The sequence below is a fragment of the Chelonoidis abingdonii genome, chromosome 17 (assembly GCF_003597395.2).
Source record: "Chelonoidis abingdonii isolate Lonesome George chromosome 17, CheloAbing_2.0, whole genome shotgun sequence".
In the NCBI taxonomy this organism is placed as follows: domain Eukaryota; kingdom Metazoa; phylum Chordata; order Testudines; family Testudinidae; genus Chelonoidis; species Chelonoidis abingdonii.
The window spans coordinates 16,034,887-16,057,449 of record NC_133785.1 but is presented as its reverse complement, the minus strand read 5'-3'; the positions used below and the strand labels follow the sequence as shown (position 1 = coordinate 16,057,449).

The 22,563-nt window shown below is 38.7% G+C and overlaps 1 protein-coding gene across 1 annotated transcript in view; it reads left to right on the top strand.

Annotated features, from left to right (window-relative positions):
- The window catches only part of DNAH12 (dynein axonemal heavy chain 12), a 178,206-nt gene that overhangs the window by 100,679 nt on the left and 54,964 nt on the right, over window positions 1-22,563 (top strand). Inside the window, 11 exon segments of the mRNA XM_075073319.1 lie at window positions 2,594-2,772; window positions 3,384-3,576; window positions 4,616-4,777; window positions 7,184-7,378; window positions 8,280-8,413; window positions 8,806-8,968; window positions 13,332-13,412; window positions 15,829-16,005; window positions 18,699-18,830; window positions 19,660-19,749; window positions 21,125-21,265. Coding sequence (XP_074929420.1) covers window positions 2,594-2,772; window positions 3,384-3,576; window positions 4,616-4,777; window positions 7,184-7,378; window positions 8,280-8,413; window positions 8,806-8,968; window positions 13,332-13,412; window positions 15,829-16,005; window positions 18,699-18,830; window positions 19,660-19,749; window positions 21,125-21,265 — 1,647 coding nt within the window.

The following is a 22,563-nucleotide window of genomic DNA, read 5'->3' as shown; positions in this document are numbered from 1 at the left end:
GTTACCTGCATTAGTTTAAAAAAAAAAGTAATGTTTATTTCACTTTCAGGGCATTCATAGTATTGAATTATTTAATTTTTTGTGTTTTGCTAGGAAATTAGGTTGGAAACCAGAATAAAACAGATGAATATAGCATGCCTGTCAGGGGGATGGGAGGAGCATACCTGGCATTTCAGCACTCTAGGAAATTAATTATTTTTAATCTTTTTGAAAATTGAAGAAAACTGTGATGTGGCTTGTGAAAATTTATGGACTAGTTTGAATAACCAGATTAGTATGTCACTTTTAAAGGCTTGACTGATGCACCTTTAGTTTATGTGACTTTGTATACTTTATATGCTACAGGTCTTGCACACTGAGATTAATTCATAATAACATCTGTGTAGTTGATTTATTGATAGTCTATATGTATCTATGGAATTCTGTTCCTGTCTATTCTTAAATCTGCATCAGTTGTCTTCCGTCTTTAGTTTTCACACTGATGGGCAGACCAACTACCAGGTCATTTTCTTCTTGACAGAACTTCCTCTTGCAACTTATTGAAGCTCTTCAGTTTTCCTTCTACTTCATCCAAGACAAACGTTTCTGCTCCTCATGATGCACACCAAATATTCCTCAAGGCTCTGTTGCAGAAATTGTAATGTTGTCTCTTGTTCTGCCCACAGAGTGACTGGGGGTTGTCCTGAGCTCCAATCCTGCCTCTCTTGATAGGGCATAAGGCCTATGGTACTGCAGCCCACCTTCCTTGTGGACCAGACAGGAGCTCTTGCTCCAGGCTTCTCTCTCAGCAGATCAGCTCCTCTTGTGCCTCATATAATTGGATCATTGGAGGCAAAACTCAGTCAGTGGTCTCCATTGGTTCCTATATACGCAGCCTCAGCAGCTATTACTTTGATCAGACATGTTGGGGATCTCTCTGCTTTCTGTCATAAAGAACAATTCCTTATTTTTCATAAAGGCACAGCTGTCACACGTTAGTCCCAGGATTCACCCCCAAGCCTGGCTCCGCATTTCATATTTCCCTCCCAAGTTTTGTCCATATTCAAAGTCCCTTACAGGATATTTTGGCATAATTTAAGTATTATTTGAACCTTGCAGTTTTATTTACTTAGGATTTTCCCTTTTAGGTAGATTCTTTATTTGAGATATTCAGGAGTCTAAAAATGGAAAAAAAAGTCCAGTTACACAGAAGCTAGGATGGATCAACTTATACATTAAAACATTGTTATCCGTCTGCAGCATCTTTTCTCCCAGCTTTGTCAAAACTTGCAATGAGAAAGACATTGGTACTTCTTCTTGGCCAAAGATTTTTCTTTTTTAGCCCATGATTTGTAAGATGACAAAAACAATTTGAAAGTAATTTACCAACCATTATGACAAGAGGAAATTAGTCTGGCTCTTGGTCCATCTGCCAGTAAGTGTGATGTCTGCAGGAGGAAACTCAATGATGAAGATTTTTGCATGGACTTCTAGAAACCTGATCTACTACATGGGGAAAGTCTCTGTCTTTAGATTTAGAGAAGGGGATGAGGCAATATCTTTTCTTGGACCAACTTCCATTGGTGAAAGAGACAAGCTTTCAAGCTACACAGAGTTCTTCTTCAGGCATGTGAAAGATACTCGAAATGTCATAGATAAATATAAGGTGGAATAGATTGTTTAGCATAGTAAATACAAATTCTAAGGGACCGTTCAAGATGAACAATCTGTTTTTTGTCGTGATCACATTCTAGTGTTTTGGATGATTTTTGTTTTATAATTTGTTTTTCCCACTGTCTTTTGCCATTTAATTGACGTTAGACAAGGAACTTCCCTTGTGACTCTAGTTCTTACTTTCTAAGATGGGGAAGAAGGGTGCCACCCATACCTCTGTGTTATATCCTGAAAGTTTTGATTATGTTGGTGAATGAGACTATGAATGGCATTTTAATTAATTGTGTTCCAAGAATAAATAAACATTTGCTAGAGATGGACATGACCTATTAGTAGGGATTTTGATTTTTTGTTTTAATCAATAAACACTGATGAAACACCCCAATACAAAAAAAAAGTTTATCCAATAAATAACAAAAATGGTTACTTTATATCAAAGGACTTGTCTACGTAGTATTGTGACTAGAGGTGTGATCTCTAAAGTGTACTAATGTATTGCTCATTAATTAGTCCATGTAGACCCTGTTGGTGAGTACTAAAGTTTCCCTAGTACACTTCAGTGTATCGCTGTATGAAACAGTACTACATGAAAGTGCACTAGGGAACATTACAAAGAGAATACTCACCACAGTGTATGATACTATAATAAGTAATGTATATAATATGCATTACGTATTACAGTATATTCAAAGAGGAAGCCCTGAAAAAAACAATATTTTTACATATACATCAAAGTCATATCTATCTAAAAATAACTCCCCCAAAACAGAAGCACTCCCAATTAGGTAATCTAGTCTGTTACCTAAGGTAAAGTATTTCAGTGCCTCTTTTCTATTTTCAGGTATACTTATATAATTTTAACTTTATTTTTAAATGTTCTGAATTAGGAAAATGACGACAATTGAATTTCACTTTGTAACTTATTGATTTTATACCATAGGTAACTGAAGAAGACATGAGAAGTTTGGTATTTGGTGATTACATGAACCCTGACCTTGAAGGAGATGAAAGACTTTATATTGAAATTCCAAGTGTTCAACAGTTCAGTGATGTTGTGGAGCAGTGCTTGGAAGAATATAACCAAACTCACAAAACAAGAATGAACCTTGTAATTTTCAGGTGCACATACTTGGCATTATTAACAGCTTTAGGCAATAAACAATTTGGTAATAATATTCAGTTTTGAGAAGTGCAAAATTTTTACCTGTCTCTTATCTGTCACATGTCTCCACCAAACTGTTGCTGATTACATTACCCTTTGGCAGATGCTGGGAACAATTCAAATGATTTTACTGGGAAGCAAATGTACTGACTTTATTTTTCTTTTTTTGGTGGGGAAAGGGAATAGGTGAGTGAGCAATGATCTTTTCCTTTCATGTTGCTGCTTATTTCTTCAGTTAACTTTTGTTTGAAGTAACCTTTTTCTCCCCAGGGAGCCTTTGCAGGAGCACTGATGTTAGCAATTTAGAAGTGCACAGACTTGGAATCCCTTTCCCTGGTGAAATGGGGGTCCAGAGGCCACAAGCAAAAGTGGTAGAATTCTCCCTTAATAGATAGTTAGAGAGCCACTTCACAGCTAGAACATCATCTGGACTTAGTGCAGCACTTCTAAATTGCTAACATTTCCCAGACTTATTGACAGAAAGTAAAAATACTAGCTTAGAAAAATATAAAACATTTCTAAATTTACTTTGTCACTTGTCGTGATGTTTAATCTATTTCATTGTCAGGTATGTGTTGGAACATTTGTCTCGGATAAGTCGTATTCTGAAGCAGTCAGGTGGCAACGCCTTACTGGTTGGAATGGGAGGGAGTGGACGTCAGTCTTTGACCCGTCTGGCTACAGCCATGGCAAAAATGTATGTTTTTCAGCCAGAGATCTCTAAGAGCTATGGTATGAATGAGTGGAGAGAGGATCTTAAGGTGAGTATTAACATCATGGGCAGCAGGTATAATAGGTAAGAGAAGGTGTTGCCTTCCCTAGCACAGCCGTCCCTGCCCCCCAACACTTAGGCTGTGGGGCCCCCACCCTCCCGTCTCTTTCCCTCCCTGCTCTGATCCTTCCCTGTGGCTCCCGTGGCTTGCTGCTGCTGCCTGGGGTGAATCTTCCTCCCTTCTTCCCTCACATGTCCCCACAGCTGTCGGCCACATCTCTCCTCACCCTCTCCTACCCGCGGGGCGTGGATGTGTGTGAGAATGCAAGCAAGGAGTCAGTGGCAGATGTGGGAGGTGAGGTGAGCGGAGGGGATCCCTGAGTAACTTTACACAGTTAAAAAGCCTTCCAGAAACCTTGGAGTAGAGGTCACTGCCACTGTTAAAGGGCCATTGAAGTAGTAATGAAGCCATTTAACAGGCATTTGCCAAGGCCCAGGAAGCCTTTGGCCACATTCAGCGGGCTTTTCTATTGTAGGAAAATATGTTATTGGGGTTAAAAACAGTTTCCAAATGACGACCCCTCAGTTAGTCTCTGCTACCTTGGCTCAAGGAGGAGCTGACATAGCTAGTGAGTTTATTTCTTGACCTAGTCATTTTATTCAAACCCAGTTTAAACGAGTCTGGCAGGAAATTAAACTACTGCCTTAATGCAGGCTGTCAATGACAAGCACTTTTTCAAGGAGAGATTAGGCTTCAGGTTGGTGCAGGTGGCCTGGCTTTTCACCTCTCTCTATACAGCGTACACAAAACTCCCTGCCAGGCAGAAGAGAATCTGTCTGGCAATTGAGCTATACCTGTTGCCTTTTCAGTTTCCTTGGGGAATGTTATTAGTGCTTTAAGGTGAAAAGGAGAGAGGGTTTCAGGTGTGGGCAGAAGAGGCAGGACAAGGATCTCATCTCCCCCACAGTAAGTTTCACTCACCACCCATGATTAACATGCATATGTTTTGGTTTTAATTTTCAAGAAGAGTGTTCTAGAGTGTACCATACTTTCAATCAACTTAAAGTTAATTTTTTTACTTTTATAGAACCTTCTGAAGAGTGCAGGCATGAAGGGCTTGAAAACTGTGTTTATAATCACAGACACACAGATTAAAGAAGAAGCTTTCTTGGAAGATATTGACAGTGTTCTCAATACTGGAGAAGTACCCAATCTTTTTGCAGCAGATGAAAAACAAGACATTATGGAGGTATCCTTATAAAATGGCTATGTTTCTCTTAAAATGTAATCTCTTTTATTTTCATTGTGGTTTGACAATAAATAGTAAATTTAAAAGGGGAACCATAACTTAACTTGCCCCAGCAACACAATTTTAAAGCAAAACTGCTGAATTTTTGCATCAAGAATTTAACAATGTATACATTTTGTTAAAGTGTATTTGGATATGTATAGTTCATTGAATGACTTTTACTGAATCTTGAGTAATCTTGTTTTTACAAGATCTTCTTATAAATTGTGTTAACTTGTTTATAAAATAGAATTGTTGATACATCCTGACTCTGGTACAAACTTTAATTCTGACCTTATGCTTTCCTCACAAATACATAACACACTGTACACATAACTTGTGTTTATATGCCAACCCTCAATATTTGCTGTTATTGCTGAGCTTGTAATGATGGTTTTGCACTTTTTCTTATTACCTGGAGGAAGAAATAAGTTCTCTGGGACTATGTAGTCGGTCTCTGTCAGTAGAAGCGTCTTGTGTGGGCATTAGGGCATGGTTAAATGTCCCATATCTAGGCATTTCCTTGGTTTTCGGGCTTGCTGTGGGGGGGAATGTCACATTTAACCTACCTCAATCCCTTGTAAACAAAGGTAGGATGATGTTGTTTGGTGGTGTATGTGTATTGTGGGTGGGGGATGAGGGAGGGTTGTTTTATTTGTGGAATACCATAATAAAAGCACAATTTACTTTTTCACTGCACCCCTGCAGCTTACATGGAAATCAGTGGCAAGTGCACTAGTATATCCAAGGCCAGAAATGAGCAGAAAGTGTATGTCATCAATTATATCTTCCCTGAACAGAGTTAGACTTATATTTTCAGAATAGCGTTCACTCCTTTTGGGTGCTTAGCACTTTCAAAAATCGGGGCTTAGGTTTCATAAGTTGGACATTCAAAATTAATGTAGTATTTTGAAAATTTAGGTCTTAATCTTTTCACGTTTCCATGGCATGTCAACTAATGAACCATCATGGTGTTACACTTCCAAAACTCATAGAACTTGGTGCATAGTACATGCACAAATGTTTTTATTTAATTAGTTACGTTATTTGATACATTTTCTTTTATTTTTTTCTTTCATTGTGGTTTGATAATAAATATACTGAGAGCAGCATTCCATATATTTTGCAAAGAAGTTAGATTATATGATGATTTTAATTGGTTGGATTTTTAAGGCATTATCTTTTCATTTTAACCAAGTATTTATTAAAGATGGTTGGCTTTGGATAGTTCTGTTTCAATTTCATAATTCTTTTGAACATATTCTTTAATTTCAAATAATTTTCTTTCCATGTAGCATTTAAATGTGGTAATTATTCTGCAGCATATCAGTTGAGATAAACTTATTCATTATTCATGAAAATATGTTCCATCAAAATAATTCTATCACTAATCTATCTTTCCACTTTATGGATTTCTAAAAAATAATTTCTAGGTTATGTGAAATAGTCATATTTTGTGGAAAAAACTTTTGAAATTTAGGGAAATGGATGATCTGTTTTTTTGTGGATTGTTAGTTAATTGATATCAGTATTTATTGTAATGTAAGAACAGTACAGAATAATGGGATAGTCGCTTCATATATTCAGAATGTAAGGTTTCTTCTTCTAAGAAAAGTTTTTTGTAAATGATTAAATGTGAAATGTTTGTGTATCTGGACATTTGAATCCGTCTCTACCTGTAGGTAAATACTACACATCTTTTTAATTAATTGTTTTGACTATCGCTTTCAAAAATCCATTTAGTAGGTTGTTTATTTTTATGAAACATAGTTTAGGAGGTTGCTGTGGTGTAGGGCACTTAAAATGTAGATTAGAGGATGAAGAACATTTATTTTTATGATAGTGACTTTCCTCACAATGAGGGTAATAATTTGTACCTTTTAATTTATATTAGTAATTGATATCTTTTTAAATGTTATTTGTAAGTGATTGAAGATTGATTTTAATTGTCTTATTGTTGTGTTACTAAAAAAGACTAAGATACTTTATTGCCTGAAGAGGTTCCATTTCAAATTCTGATTTTCAGAATGTGATGTATAACCACCCCATAAAGATGTCACTTTTTAACCAGTTTACTCTTTATCCTAATTTAGAATACTAGATTGGTCAAACCAGCAGGAAATTATTTCTAGAATAGTGGTGGCAGAGTTACAGATAAATATTAGTGTAGCACCCAGAAATATAATTTACTTATTGTTCTGTTTTTCTAATTTTATTCTGTTTATTAGCAGGTTTTGTCTTATTTTACCTATACTACATTTTAGATCATGTGATGTCAAAAAAGGATGATTTAAATAATTTTGAAATACAGTATTTAGTGACAGGTTATTAATTAATGGCTTCCCCATCCCATTCATTATTCTCTAGGGTATTCGTGCAATAGCTCAAGCTGGCAGTAAACATGATGAACTCAGTCCCCTGGCCTTGTTTGCCTACTTTGTGAACCGCTGCAAAGAAAATCTCCACGTTGTGGTAGCATTCAGCCCAATTGGAGATGCTTTCCGCAATCGTCTGAGACAATTCCCTTCTCTCATCAACTGTTGTACTATTGACTGGTTCCAGGTTTGTGAAAATATGTTGCTACCTCAACAAAAGGGGTTTCAGTTTTCTAATACCTGTGTTTTCATACCCCATTATGTTTCCCTTTTACCTTCTAGCAAGCAGGGCTCATTCTCTCTCAAAATACTTAAAATATAACAAGTCTTCCTCACTCATATTTTTGAGAAAGTATTTGATATTTCATCCTCTTACATGTAAAGCTGAAAAATATTTTAAAAAAATTAGAGCGTCTAGATGTAAAATATTGTAGGTACTGAACAGTTTCAGCATGGTTATACGTAATGTTACTCTGTCATCAACAACTTGCTCTTGAAGGAATAAAGCATCTTTAATTTGCTGATTATTGTATGTTTTGTTTGATCAGATAATATATGATGTGCTGTGTCTCAAGGCATTCAAGATTTTAAAATAGTTGTTCACATCTGAATCTTGTTACCAATATAACAGTGTATAATTAACCTAGATATTTTGATTAACAAAATCAGTTGGGTGAAAAAGTAATATGTTCATAATTTCTGCTCCCAGTTTACAGAATCAACAAGTTGGAAGCAAAGGTGAAAGCAATTTGGAATGGATGACAAGTGTTAGGGAGATTTCATGTTGTGATAGTGCTCAATGTTTTCCTGTGCTACTGGGAAAAACTGAAGATAGAGGTTCCTTAGCAGAACTAAAACCTGGATAATGACTTTTAATTGCTAAAGGCCACAATCCTTACAAATGGTGTTATCAGCAATTAAACTACAGCTAGATCTATTGATTAGCCATCAGCAAGCCATCTCTTGAGACACATTGTATTGGACCCATTAAAGAAATTGCTTGTTCCAAAATGTAAAAATTATGCCTTTGCACAAATTATGAGTGGTAACACATACATTTTATGTCCTCCCTCTGCCTTTTTTTTCAGCCATGGCCTGAAGATGCCCTTGAACGTGTGGCTAATAAATTCTTAGAAACACTTCAGCTCACAGACAACGAACGGCAAGAAGTGGTGCCCATCTGTAAACACTTTCATACTTCTGTTTTGTCACTCTCTGAAAAGTTAGTTTTGTATATTTTTTAAAAAATGGGTAATATTTTATATAAAGAAAGGTGTAAGGAGGAGACGATGAGATTTTTTTGCTGTCAAAAGTGGTAAAATGAAGAATAATCTAAAATTAAAAATAATAGGTTAGAGAACATTTGTTAACAATTAAGGCAGTTAGGTGATGGACTACATTATTTGGTAAGATAGTTTAGTCACCATCATTTCTGATAATTTCTGTACTTTGAATTTGTAAATTTGAAGAACTGTGCAAGTTTAGAACGTGTTTGTGTGAAATTTTTATTCTTAAAACAAATGGATCATTCCTGTTAGTTGTCACACTTTTTATTTTCCATCCCTTTTATGTTCCATTAATTGTACTTAGAAAGATGATCTTTCTTTTCCATAGATTCTTGGAAACCCTGAGACGACATAATTATGTAACTCCCACTTCTTATCTTGAACTTATTGCTGCCTTCCAGCAACTTTTAACTCAAAAACGGGATACTGTGATGAAAGCCAAAAAGGGCTATACTAATGGACTAGATAAACTAGCTTTTGCTGAATCTCAGGTGAGTAGATGCATATGTTAGAACAGGCAGAAATTGAACTTAAAAAACAGTTCAATAGAGACAAGCCAAAAGCAGAACTTCAAGTCAAAACCTTAACATTTCCAGGGTGGGAGCTAGATTCCAATCCCTACATCTGAAACAACCCCTATGGTTTTGGTTTTGGATTAAAAAGTGATCTGTGTAGTTTGAATGCTTGTTTCATTCACCAACAAAAGTTGGTCCAATAAAAAATATTACCTAACCCATCTTCTCTCTCTAAAAATAGCAGAGAATTTATTTTTCAGTTTTGGCTCAGTTGTAGCCAAAACCTCGTCAGAATAGCTATTCATGTGAGATTTGGTGCCAGAATATCAGAAGTGCATGAAAACAGGAGCTCTTATAAGATTTTCACCATTCAGGATGTATTTTGGGCAGAAATCTCAGGGCTTGTCTACACAGGGGGTTTAGTCCACAAAGTAGACGTGCCAGATAATGCACAACATGCAGGCTGCACAAATATTGTGCACATGGGACGGTTGAACCTTTTTTCAATTTAAATCACTGTGTACATATATGGTTGGGGCTTGCTGCATATTGTGTGGCATTCTTGGAGGGTATCCCTTGGTCCTTTGTTTTGCTGTTGAGTTGTGTATATTCTGGGATTGTTCTCGCTGCACATTGTTGGATGCATAGTGGAAGCCAGTGACATTCTGGGGCTTGGGTTTAAATTTTAAAAAATCCCATGATTCTGCTCTCTCCGTCCCATGCTTCCTCTCTTTCTGGGTGGGCTGGCACCATTTTCAGTTTGCTGTCAGCGAGCATGGAACCAATAATCCTCCGCTCCACTATTCTGGCAACTGCAAATACTCAGAGGCTGTTTGGGCTGCATTTTAGCTCTCTGAGCAGGGTGGTTTCATTTTGGACTTCGTCTGCTGCATCACCAAGCAGATGATGTGGCTGCAGCAGTGGGTCCTCCAGCTGCAGCAGCTTCAGGAGCAGCAGATGGAGGAAGATGAGGATGACACCAAGCCACTGCTACTACTGGAGCTATTTCTGGGCTTGGGAAACCAGCTTGTTCTCCAAACCTGGAATGACCAGCAGTGATGAAGGCAGCCTATTTTGAGATCTGTGGTGTAGTAGCCTTAGAGTTGCAATGGCAGCACACCAACATGCTGTGCCCCATACCTGTTGAGAAGCAGGTCGCCAATGCCATTGGAAGCTGGCCACTCACAAATGTTTTTGATCTGTAACCAACCTATTAGGTGTAGGGAGACTGACTGCTGATGTTATGCAGATGTGCGATGCCATGCATAAAGTACTGTTGCACCAGGTTATAAAGCTTGGTAATGCTCAGGACATTGATGGCTTTGCATGCTTGGGTTTCCATACTGTATTGGAGCAGTTGATGGGACCTGTGTGCCTATTATTTTCCCCCTGTACCAGAGCTCAGAGTTTATAAACAGAAAGACGTATTTCTGCCTGGTGCTCCAAGGACTGGTTGATCACTGTGGCAGGCTTATTAACATAAATACAGGGTAGTCTGGAAGGGTCCACAGTACCAGGATCTTTCAGAATGCAGTTCAGTTTACCTTAATGGAGGAAGGACAGTTTGCATCCAACCTCACTATGGATATTAAAGTGTGGAGATTGCTTCAGCTATCTGGGGAGAGACTCAGCCTATTCTCTATTTTCCTGGTTAATGAAGCCATTCACAGGTCACTTGGACTGAAGGAAGTAACTGTTTAACTATTACGTCAGTAGTGGTGTAATGGTAGGTGGGAAGCTGCAGGAAAAAACGTGCGTAAGATTATAGCTGCATGTTGTATTTTTCACTATATTTGTGAAATTATGGGGGAAAATCTTAATGATGGGTGGGAGGCTGAGGCTTAGCAGCTTGTTCAACTGTTTGAGCAGCCAGCAAGGCATGCAATAGAAAATGGGAACAGACTGAACAATACTCTCAGGGATACCTATTGCTCTTACTTTGAATCTGAGGCCTGAAAATGTGCAGCTGTACATCCAGTTGTTATCCTGTGGGGCAGGAGGGAATGGATTGTGAGCACTGCAGTTTCTTTTATGGGTGGTAGAAGTGGCACATTGTGCCACTCCTTATTTTATCTCGTGTCTGTACCTTTATCGTCATCATCATCTTCTAGCCTTACTTCCTTTTGTATGTGGTCAGCTCTTCGAGTACTCCTTCTTCATTGCAGTCTCTCTTGAAGCAGTTCCTCAGAAACTCTGCAACAAATTAAATCCTTTTGTGTAACATCCATCCATCTAGTTTTGGGTTTTCCAGCCATTCTCTTACCCTCCACTTTCTGAGTTTAACACCTTGTTTCCTTTATATTCTTCCAACCTACTTTTCGTGCGCCCAAATCATCCTGGATTTCCTCAGCTTTTCTATAGTTGGTACCATCTTCACACTTCCCCTAATTCATTTGTTCTGAACATGATCCATCTTTATAATTCTGAGCATCCATCTTAACATTTTCATTTCCACTGTATTCAATATCTACTCCTGTCCCTTCCTCAGTGCCCAGTATTCTGAGCCATATAAAAGTGCAGGCCTAATTACTATCTTGTAGATCCTGTTTTTCAGTTTGAAAGGCATTCTCACTTCTCTTACCTCAGTCTATTCCTTTCCTGTTCCGCGTATAAGTTTGTAGCTGAGTTGACCATTATCATGTACTGTTGAACCTGTGTGCATGGATTTCTGTACCTCTGGTAGTGGCTTACCTTGCAGGAAGACAAATCTACAGACCAAATACTGTGTTTCATTTCTGCCTGTTTTCAGGCCGTTTCTTTCTAGTACTAAACTCCATCTCTCTATCTTTTTCCACATCCCCTTTACTCTCCCCCATGAGCCCTACATCATCTGCAGAAAGCATGCACCAAGGTACTACTATCTGGATTGAGCACCAACATGAACAAACTTGGAGCTGAGCCTTGATGAACTTCAACTCTTACTAAAAACTGTTCTGTTTCTCCAAATGGGCTTCTAACTGTTGTAAGAGCACCTTTGTGCTGTGCCAATACCTTTATTCCAGAAGCTAGGAATAGGTGACAGGGTATGGATCGCTTGGTGATTACCTGTTCTGTTAATTCCTCCTGGGGCACCTGGCATTGGCCACTGTCAGAAGACAGGAAACTGGGCTAGATGGACCTTTGGTCTGACCCAGTGTGGCCATTCGTATGTTCTTTTGCTTATACTTTCATGAAAACCTATGAGTTACATATAGGTTTACAGATTTTCTGTGTAAAATTGATTGCTGATTCTTTATGAACGAGTTTAACTGTTTTTAAACAACATTTTATTATAAAAACCAAAAATAAATCTTTACTTAAACATGAAACACAACTTTAAAATGACTATAAAAAATAGACTCCAGCGTAGTAGAGGGCAGAACACAACAACAGGGAGAAGCTCCAATTAACAAGCAAGTATATGCTGTACCCCTCCCTCTGCTTGTTCTTGGGCCTTCTGGTGTTGAGTGTTGTGGCTCAAAGTTATCAGGGGCATTAGATGGCTTGAAAGAGCTGGGTTCTCAGTTGCAATTGTTGTTACTGGCTTGACATTGACTGAGGAGAGGAATGACCTTTGGGGGCAGGGCTGTGGGGGTACAGTAGGGAAACTGGGTCCTGAGTCCTGAAGACATCATGTCTTTCCAGGGACTGCCCTCATTGTGTTCTGATGACTCTTGCTGCTTGTCCCCAGGATGGCCAGCATGGTCCACAACCTCCTTGGGTTGAGTAGTGGAGTAATTGCTCAAAATCCTGTCCAGCTCCTCCTAAAATGGACAGGTAATATTTCCACAGTGAGACATTTCCTGGTATCCCTGACTTTAATGTAAGCCATTGTGAACTGTTTCTTCTTTATCTGGCATTGGTCAGCATCCTGGTTGTGACCCTTCATGGAGATCTGCTCAGCAATGTCCACAAAAATATCTCTATTCCAGTGTCTGTCCACAAGAGTTTGCTGCACTGATGGGTTGAGATCAAGAGTCTCAACACACTCCAAATGGCTGCTTGAGGCATATTATAAGGCTTCTGGAGCGATAGTCCAATAGGAGTGGTGTGGACAAATAGCTTCATTAGTTTTAAGAGTGAGCTAGACAAATTTATGAGTGTGATTGTATGGTGGGGCAGGGCTCAGCTGCCCTGGGACTCATTTTTGGTTTGTCTTATGTTCCCAGGTTCTTGTTACTAATGTTCTAGCCTGTTTTCAGGGACTATGACAAGTTTTTATGGGGTTATTTTAAATATATTACCCATATTTGATTTTATACTGTATTTAAATGTTAAACATTCTACTTATTATTTGCTATATTTTTAGCATCAGCATTTACTGCTACTGTGATAATTTTATAAGGTAATGTCCATCTAGGTTGGTGAAATGAAGCAAGAACTAGTTGATCTGCAACCCAAACTGGAGACGGCTAAAGTGGATAATGCAAATATGATGAAGGTAGAGTTAAGCAAATATATTGTTCAGTGATGAAATACATAATTTGAGTTATTTGTAATGACTAAATGATTATTTTAATTAGCAACTATCGTGTTGATAAGGTGGGGTTTCGAGGAAATCTGGCAAAGTAGGGCTTCCCATTAGAGGCTCCTGCTGATAAAGCTCTATGAAGGCCCAGTAGAATGTAAAGCTGTCTCCCATAATGGTATCCCATAATGGTAATTACTGCGGTGGCTGGTGTCCACATTACCTTCCTTCTGTTGATGGTGTGCATCCTCACCAGGAGCACTTCCATCGACTGAAGAAGGGCAGTGGGGGTGGGGGCTGAATGCCAGGGCTCTCAGCTCCGTGCAGCTCCCTGCTGGGAGCCCAGCTGCTGCCCAGGCTTCTTGCCTTCCCACTCCCAGCCAGGAGCAGAGGGCAGCCACCTGGGCTTCTTGCCTCCCCATTTCCAGCCAGGAGCAGGGGAGAAGCTGCCCAGGACTTGTCACCTCCAGCAGGGAGATCCATGCCTGGAGTCCAGTCAGCTGCCATGCTCCCGATGGGAAATGGGGAACTGGGACCCCCGGGGGGAGGGGCATCAGGGCTTCTAGTGGAGAGTGGGGAGCCCAGACGGGAGCCTGGGTTGCAATCTGGCTTGGAGAGGACCTAGTAGCAGCCTGGCTTGAGAGACCGATTTCTTGTTAATTTCACAGCTTCAGTGGAAAAGAATGACAGCTAACAGCCAGCGTAAGGAATGCAGTGTCTACACAGACACTGTGTCACCTTAACTATACCGACATAAGCCCTACGCCTCTCGTGGAGGTGGAGTTATGATGTTGGTGTAGTAAGGCACGTATATCGGTGGGATATGTAGTGTAGACACTAACATAGGTCAACATAAGCTGCCTTATGTCAACCTAACTCTGTAGTGTAGACCAAGCCTAAGTAATCCTTTGAAAGCATGTAGTACAGCATTTGTGTGAATATTACATATCCATAATACCACTTGCAAAGCAATTAGTTTTTAATGAAGAGTGCTTACTTGTACAATATATTTGTCCATACCTCAGAATCTCAGTTATTCGTGGAGGAGCTTTATAGTGAATTCCTGAAAGGGGTAGTATAATTATGCTATTGTATGCTGTCTATCTTACAGGGGAGATGAGATTAAAATATGAGCTCTGTTCTTGAAGTGCCTGTGGCTACACATTGATGCTATGTCTACATTAAAAAGGTCTGCCAGCATAGCTATGTTGGTCAGAGGTGTGATCCCTGACTGATATAACTATGCTGGCAAAAGCCCCTAGTGTAGATGCAGTTTACAGGCAAAACTGCACTTTTGCTAGTATAGCTTGTTTTGCTCAATAGGGCTGGAATAAGCTATATTGGCAGAAGCTCAGTTTTGCTGGTATGAACTGCATCTACACTAGGAGCACTTTGCCAGTGTAGTATACCAGTACAGCTGTACCACTGAAGTCCTACTAGTGTAGACATGGTCTAAGGTTATAGGCTAGGGTTTTCAACAGGGCCTAAGAAAGTAAGGTTCCCAACTCTCATTAAAATTCAGTGGATTTTTGGTAGCATAACTTGCTCTTAGTAGATGTACGTGGCTGCTCTTACAATAACTGTAGTACCAAATAGAGGGACATCTTTCTTGACATTTTTTGTCAACTTGGCTGTCACTTAAAAATGGCTTTCTAAAAATACATTCCGCCTACTCTGACAAATCTGCATTCCGGGTCAGAGACCCCAGCACCCATCAGCTTTGAGGAAATTAGTCATCATATTTATAGAACTGGGAGAGAGTCATTGCACTGAGTCAAGTGATGGTCTCTTCACTCAAAAGAAAGCAAAATGGGTCTAGTCTATATTACAGACAAGGGGCCTGTAAAAATCATTTTACATAACAAATCCATTTTTTAATTGCAGTGTGCTGCACAAAAAAATCACTGGTAAACTTGTGGCCTTTTACACTGTAAAAGTATTGTAAAAACAGCTATTTGTAGTAACTGTAATCTTAGTGCATGTAGTGTTGGGTTTCTTGGTAGGAATTTCAAAATTCTAGGGGTATAAAGCCCTTATTTAGTACAAGTAACACCTTTTATATGTCTCAGTTCCAATTTCCAATCTAAGACTGCTTATGTTTCTTTGATTCTGCGAGCTATTGACGTGTCCACAGAGATGTTATGTTACTCCTACAAAATTCCCATTACCTACAGATCTTTTCTTTTCAGTTTATTTTGAGGGGAAAAAAATTATACAGATTAGTGTCACATAAATTAGTAATGATTCTAATATTAACCTACTGAAAAAGACAAAGAAGTAAACCAACATTATTTTATAGATGCTCTGCCTCATAGCCCCAGACAGTTGACTGAATAAACACCATTCAGTGGCAAGTTTGGTGAATTCTGCTCATGAGTGTTTTCTTTAGATTATAGAGAAGGAGTCTGCAGAAGTGGAAGCAAAAAGTAAAACTGTGAAAATAGATGAAGAGATTGCTACAGAAAAAGCAGCAGAAGCCCAGGAACTGAAAAATGAGTGTGAGAGTGACCTGGCAGAGGCAATTCCAGCGCTAGAGGCAGCACTTTCTGCACTTGACACACTTAAGGCAAGCTAAATTTTAAAAAATGACACTCTAAAGAGTTATTTAATTTTTCTGTGTATTTTGGGTTATTTGCCAAAGAACAGGTTAAGGAGAAAACAAGAGAAAGTTTGAAAAAAGTTAAAGTTCTCTGTTTTTGACCTCTGGGCACAATCATAATGCACTAGATATCCTTTTATTCCTCGTCTGATTGTTAAAAAGCATACTTCTTTTTGTTGTGTGACACAGAAAGCACTTCTGAGAAAACAGGTTTCAGATATCTTCTCTGCTTGAAAGCCTATGGGATTTTTTTGTCCCTAGACTTTCTTTATGTTACCCTTCTGCCCATCTGAGTTGGCAGCAACAAGGGCTGAGTTCAGTATTTAGGGGTTCCGTTTCAATAACACAATGCAAAACTAGCTTGAGCCCCCACCCAGTGACCTGGGACAATTACATACCACCCCCTGGGCACCTCTGAGAGGCAATACTTCCCCTCTCACAAGCAAGGAGTCTGAGTGTAGCAAAATCCTTTTAATAAAGGAGGGAAACAATGCGGCATTATGTTGGGGAAACACTACAAACAGGATTCATAACACAAACCATGAGCAAAAGAACCACCCTATCCCCCCAAGTAAGTTTGGCAGTATCCTTTTCCTCTCAGGGTCTTGAGTCCAGCAACCCAAAAAATCACCCAAAAGTCCAACAACCCAAAAGTCTCTGTCCCTGGTCAGTGCAGCCCCAGAGTTCAAAAGTTTATCTGCAGAGTTTTACCTCCCAGTCTGGGGGCAGGGACAGCAGTGTTAAGGGGCACCTTACATGGTCTGAGGCCAACTGCTCCACCTCTCCATGGCGTTCTGCTGCAGCCTTCAGTGCAACCCACTCCCCCAGCCATCCCGTGAACCGCTCCAGCTGTCCTGCGAGCTGCTCTGCTCCACCAGCTGTCCCACGAGCTGCTCCAGTCATCCTGCAAACTGCTCTGCTCCACCAGCTGCTCAGCAACATATCTTCAGGCCCCCCCACAGCACTCAATGATTTCAGCTCTTAGTAATTTTAGCTCTTTAGTGATATCAGCTTGTAGTAGGGGAACCTCAGTGCTGGTGCACCATTGTCCCAAAGTGAATTCAGCTCAGCAGCCAGTAAGTAGACTCCTAATGGAATTAAAATTAGCTCTGATAATCCACAGTAGAGAGAGGAGAGGTGTAATTGGTATTTCAGACCCTCAAAAGGGGCCCATACCATCAAGTACAAATACCTGTCCCTAGTCCATCTCAATTCACTGGGTTTTGGAACCCATGTCCTTTGTCTAGCAAGTGCTACTGAGTTGATGGTGAGTCCCTCTGTCATAAAACAGTTTCATTGTCCTTGATTCACATAATCAGGGTAAGAACATTTTATTCTTCCTGCCCCAATAACAGAGAAACTGGGGATCCCACAGCAGCCAAAGTGACCATTTGGGCTCATGCTGAGCGGGGTGGGTGTGAAGTTTTTTCCACAACTCATCACCAGATGTCAGGGTAGAGCTCATCCTGACTCTGCTTACATTTATCAATACTTTCCCAAGACAATATGTATCTCTCCCTTCTTTCCCTGGCTCCCATCTCTCTCAGCTACTAGGTTCTGTCCTTTCTTCTTTTTTCTGGTCCATCTCTGCTTTAGGTTTTCCCTATATGCTTAGTGACAAATCATCACAAACTTCTTTGTGAGCGCCACTCTGTATATCTTTGTTTTACCATCTTTTTGGAATGAGTGGTTCTGATCATGCAAGGAGCTATGTTCCTCTTGTTAGATGTTGAGCACTGTCAATTCCTGTTGAAGTCAGTGGGAGATGAGGTCTTTCAGGAAGTGCTCAGCATTAGGCCCTAGTCTCAGGATTAGGCCCTAAATTTGTTGCTTTAGGAGACCACCTGGTCATTACTACACAAAAAAACTTGGATGAGAAGAGGAATTCTGATTAAGATCTTACAAACACATTTATACATGCTTTACTCTCACATGTAGTCCGATTCAGTTCTTTCATGGGACTAATCACATTCCTAAAGCTAAGCACAAGCATATTGGCAAGACTGGAGCTGTATTAGGCACTACGCACAACTGACATGTTAACACTGGTGTTTAATTTCTCCACCCAGCTAGGCTTAGGGATGTCCATTCAAGGAATCCATCACTTACATTTTTGTTTTAAAATTATAATATGGCTAAGAATTTTCTGGATCTTGAATTTTTCAGTCACCATTATGACTTAGTTACCAGACTTTAGAACACTATTGTAGAGAAAATGCGTGCATGAACTGTTCAGTTGGATTTACCAAACATATGAGAGGTCTTGTGTGCCACCTAGGGATAAGTACCAAAGAAATCTTTTGACTTAATCTTGGATTTTTGTATGGTTTGTTTACACTTACCAAACTTGCTCTAATTTTGATCTCCCATATATAAGAAAAAGTTGCTGTCTGGTGGTATCTTCTTGTGTTCAGGCAATATTAACTATAGATTTTCAAATCATCCCTTCTAAAAAAACCCCTATAATTATTATATTTATTGCATGCAGTGTTAAAATTCCTTTCATTTCTGTTTTTATTCACTACATATATGCTACTTGGTCATGAGAAATTGAGAACTTTTTTGTTTTGTTATGAATGTTGAACTTAATGTATTTTATATATGATATACAAAACTGTAAATCAGTACATTTTATTTTTAAAATGTCACTTTTGTTTTAGCCTGCTGATATAACAATTGTGAAATCAATGAAGAATCCTCCATCTGGTGTCAAACTAGTTATGGCTGCCATCTGTGTTATGAAAGATATAAAACCTGAAAGAATTACAGATCCTACGGGGATTGGAGGCAAGGTAAAATGGCAGAAAGCAAATTTCAAATAAGAATATAATTTTTCTAATATATTTGTTCATCAATAGCAGTTCTTCTCAAATAAAAAATATAGGGTCCTTTAAACTAGACACACGTTTGCAGCCTTCAAGAAAAACATGGATGCAGTTTGTGCATCCACAAGGAGACAGCTTCAACTTCCAATTCACCTGCTGTGGAACTACAAAATAGCTTGTGGAGTGGAGAGTTCACTGTTTTCTGCTTTCTGTGACTCCTGGTCCTGTATCTTTCCTTCTCCCTGAGAGTTGCTACTGATTTTGTAGAGACAGGACAGTTAAGTGGACTCTTGTCTTAGCCACTACATGTGGTGAATCAGGCCAAACTCCCTTATTACGTAAGAGGTACTGCCAGTCATCAAAGTAAAGGGTCTTTTCCTCCCCAGTCACTATTTGATTTTTAAGTAGGGTCTGGGGAAATATTTAGTCCGACCGACTCCTCTCTCTGTGGCTGATTGCATTCTCAAGGAGATTTCACCTTCATACCATGTGACCCCATTGGATTTCTTTCCTTTCTATCTTGGAAAAGAATATTGCTCTGACATTAGAACATTAGGGAAGATGGAGCTTTATATTAATAACACACATGAGGAAACCAAGTGGCAAATACTTTGGATTAGTAGTATATTAAAGCTTCAAAATATAAACAATCTGAACTAAATCCTTAAACATGCTGCAATCTGACTTTTACCAACCTTCTGTAATAAGTTTGCATTCCTGTCTGTTAATTAGAGGATATTTATGAATTCATTTTGATTTCAAAAATTTAAAAGTTCTTCCCTAATTTCCATTGTAGGTCTTGGATTACTGGGGGCCTAGCAAGAAAGTTCTGGGTGACATGAATTTCTTAAAGGATCTTAGAGAATATGACAAAGATAACATTCCAGTAAGTGTTTCGTTAATGTCTTTTGAGTAATGAAATCTGCCTCCAAAAGCATATATAGAAGATATTACACCAAGGGATAAATTCACACAGGGCTTTCATGGAAATAAACTGCATGGGGAAGACAGAATTGTGTCAGCACACAGCAGCTTGCAATCTCAGTTATTCTGTGGGCTTTTAGGAGCAAGTGCCATCTGAGAAGTGAATGACACTATTCAAGAAGGGTGCATGGCCAGGGCAGACTGGGAATACAGTGATTCAACTCCTCCTCTCAGTGGCTTCTACCAGTGGTGCCTCCTATGGCATTACAGCAGGATTTAGAGTTATCCCTCAGTAGGTACTCTGTAAGGGATGTCTGTACCACTGCCTGCTAGCTGCTTGAGTAAAAAGTTCTGTACCTAGATTTACCCAGCTCAAAAATATGTAAGTAACATCTCCTTGTACCACCTTTACTAAATCAGTCCCTGTATATTTACCAGAGAAGCAGTGACAAAATCTTGGGTCTGGCATAATACATTTTATTTAGTTTTGAAAGGACTTAATATATCAGTGGGTTTTTTTTATTTCATGTAAAAAAACAACAACTGTTTATCTGAAAAATAGATTAAATCTGACAGTGTGGATAACATGGTATGATTATATGCCCAGAAATGTACAAGGGCGCAATAAAAAGATGTGACGTCTGCCTGCAGGGAATTTATTGTCTAAGGGCCTGATCCTTGCAAGTTGCAAGTACACCTCTACCTCGATATAACACTGTTCTCGGGAGACAAAAAATCTTATCGTGTTATAGGTGAAACCGCGTTATATCAAACTTGCTTTGATCTACCGGCGTGCGCAGTCCCACCCCCCTGGAGCACTGCTTTACCACGTTATATCCGAATTCGTGTTACATCAGATCGTGTTATATTGAGGTAGAGGTATACTTAGTATCTCAAGATTGGACCCAGAAGAAATTACACAGGCAGTGTAATTCATTCACATACTCTTGTTGAAGATCCAGTCTTCATTCAGTAGAGATAACTTTGGGGATCATCATTAAAAAGCTTTGCTGAAGTAAGTAAATTCTAAGGAAGAATATAAAAGAAGAAAGGGAATGCATTTGTTTCAGAAGGAGGGGCAACTTAAAATAAGACTTGAAGAAGGACACAAAGGATGATGATCTGACTAGGAGGGAAGGTGGGTAAGAATGTAGACATTGAGAAAATTAGAGAAATTAGGACTGAACTCTGTCACAGTTAGCTGTATTGAGTAATTCCTTAGTGATTTCAGTTGATCAACTTTTGGAGTTAAGGTACTGTTCAGCAAGGTAAGGGTGCCAAAACTGGGCCCGAGATAAATAAAGGTTTCCTGTGGCTGTAATGTTTTTATCATGTAGGTGACTGTCATGCAGAAGATTCGTTCTGAATATCTGACTAATCCTGAGTTTGATCCACCTAAGGTGGCTAAAGCATCCTCCGCAGCTGAGGGTTTGTGTAAATGGATTATGGCTATGGAAGTGTATGACAGAGTTGCTAAGGTATGTTTTGATACCATTCCTGAAAACTCCCGTTGACTTTAGTGGAAGCGACATACACAAGGACTACAAGACTAAGCTATTTATTATTTATGTCTGTTAGTCTATAAGATGCCACAGGACTCTTTGCTGCTTTTACAGATCCAGATTAACACAGCTACCCCTCTGATACTATTTATTATGATTGCATTTAAACTAAAATAAAAGGTTCTTCCTTGAAAAATAAATTTAGGATATATATTTTCAAATTTAATAGAGGACTGGGGCTATCTGTGAAGATGAAAATAACTGTCAGATTTGATGAAGATAAGATATGTTTTACTGAAGCAGCATACAGATTAAAATAAAGTACTATAAAGTCTGTCAAAAACTATAACACTACTTTTATTTTCTGCTTTTACCATAAAAGATGATCTCTAAAATTGTGATCCAGGAGGTCCATGGGTAGTGGGTTGTCTAATTAAATATTTTGAGACTCAGGGAAGGAAAAAAGGGGATGGTGAATGGAGAGAGAGAGTCCATGCAAGAGACTTTTCTTACAGAGAAATCCAAAGAATTAAATAGTTGAGGAATCTCTGCCATAGGGTACACACACCATTAAATAGAACAGAAATATGTTCATTCTACTAGAAAACTGTGAAAAATATTTTTATGTTCTTTTTTTCTTTGAACAATATAACCTAAATTGCCATCTGTAATTGGATATTGAAAATCAAATTATAACTCAAGTAATTTTTTTTAGCCAATGGATGATACTTTGGAACGATATTGTTTTAGAGATATTTGTATTGTTCTTTTTTTGTTTTAATTTTTAACTTAGAGAAAAAGAAGAAAAAATTCTGTCTACTTTAATCCTTGTTTATCTCACTTCAGTAATTTTTTTATCAATGGTACTAGCATTGCTGCTATAATAGTAATAAAGGTGTCCAATGTTGGACACAAATTTATGGCAAGTATCAATACAGTATGTTTGCTGCCTCCGTAATGCAACTTCATTTATTAATTTAATGCAATAAGGTTCTGGGCCAATTTAATTTTAATTTTTGATTCAAGTAATTTAGAATGAATATACATTGTTAGTTGGCTATACTTCCTAAGCTTCAGTCTCAAAAAAACATAGTGCGTTTAGTATATTACACCCACCTTCCTATTCATCACTATGGCTTCTTTCCAAATATGAATATTATAAAATATTTTCTTCCTTACCTTGCAATATTGATCCAAAGTGTTACATTAAGAACTTTATACACCAGTAAACCTATAATATATGGCTTTAGCATCCCTTCATTAATTGTAATTGA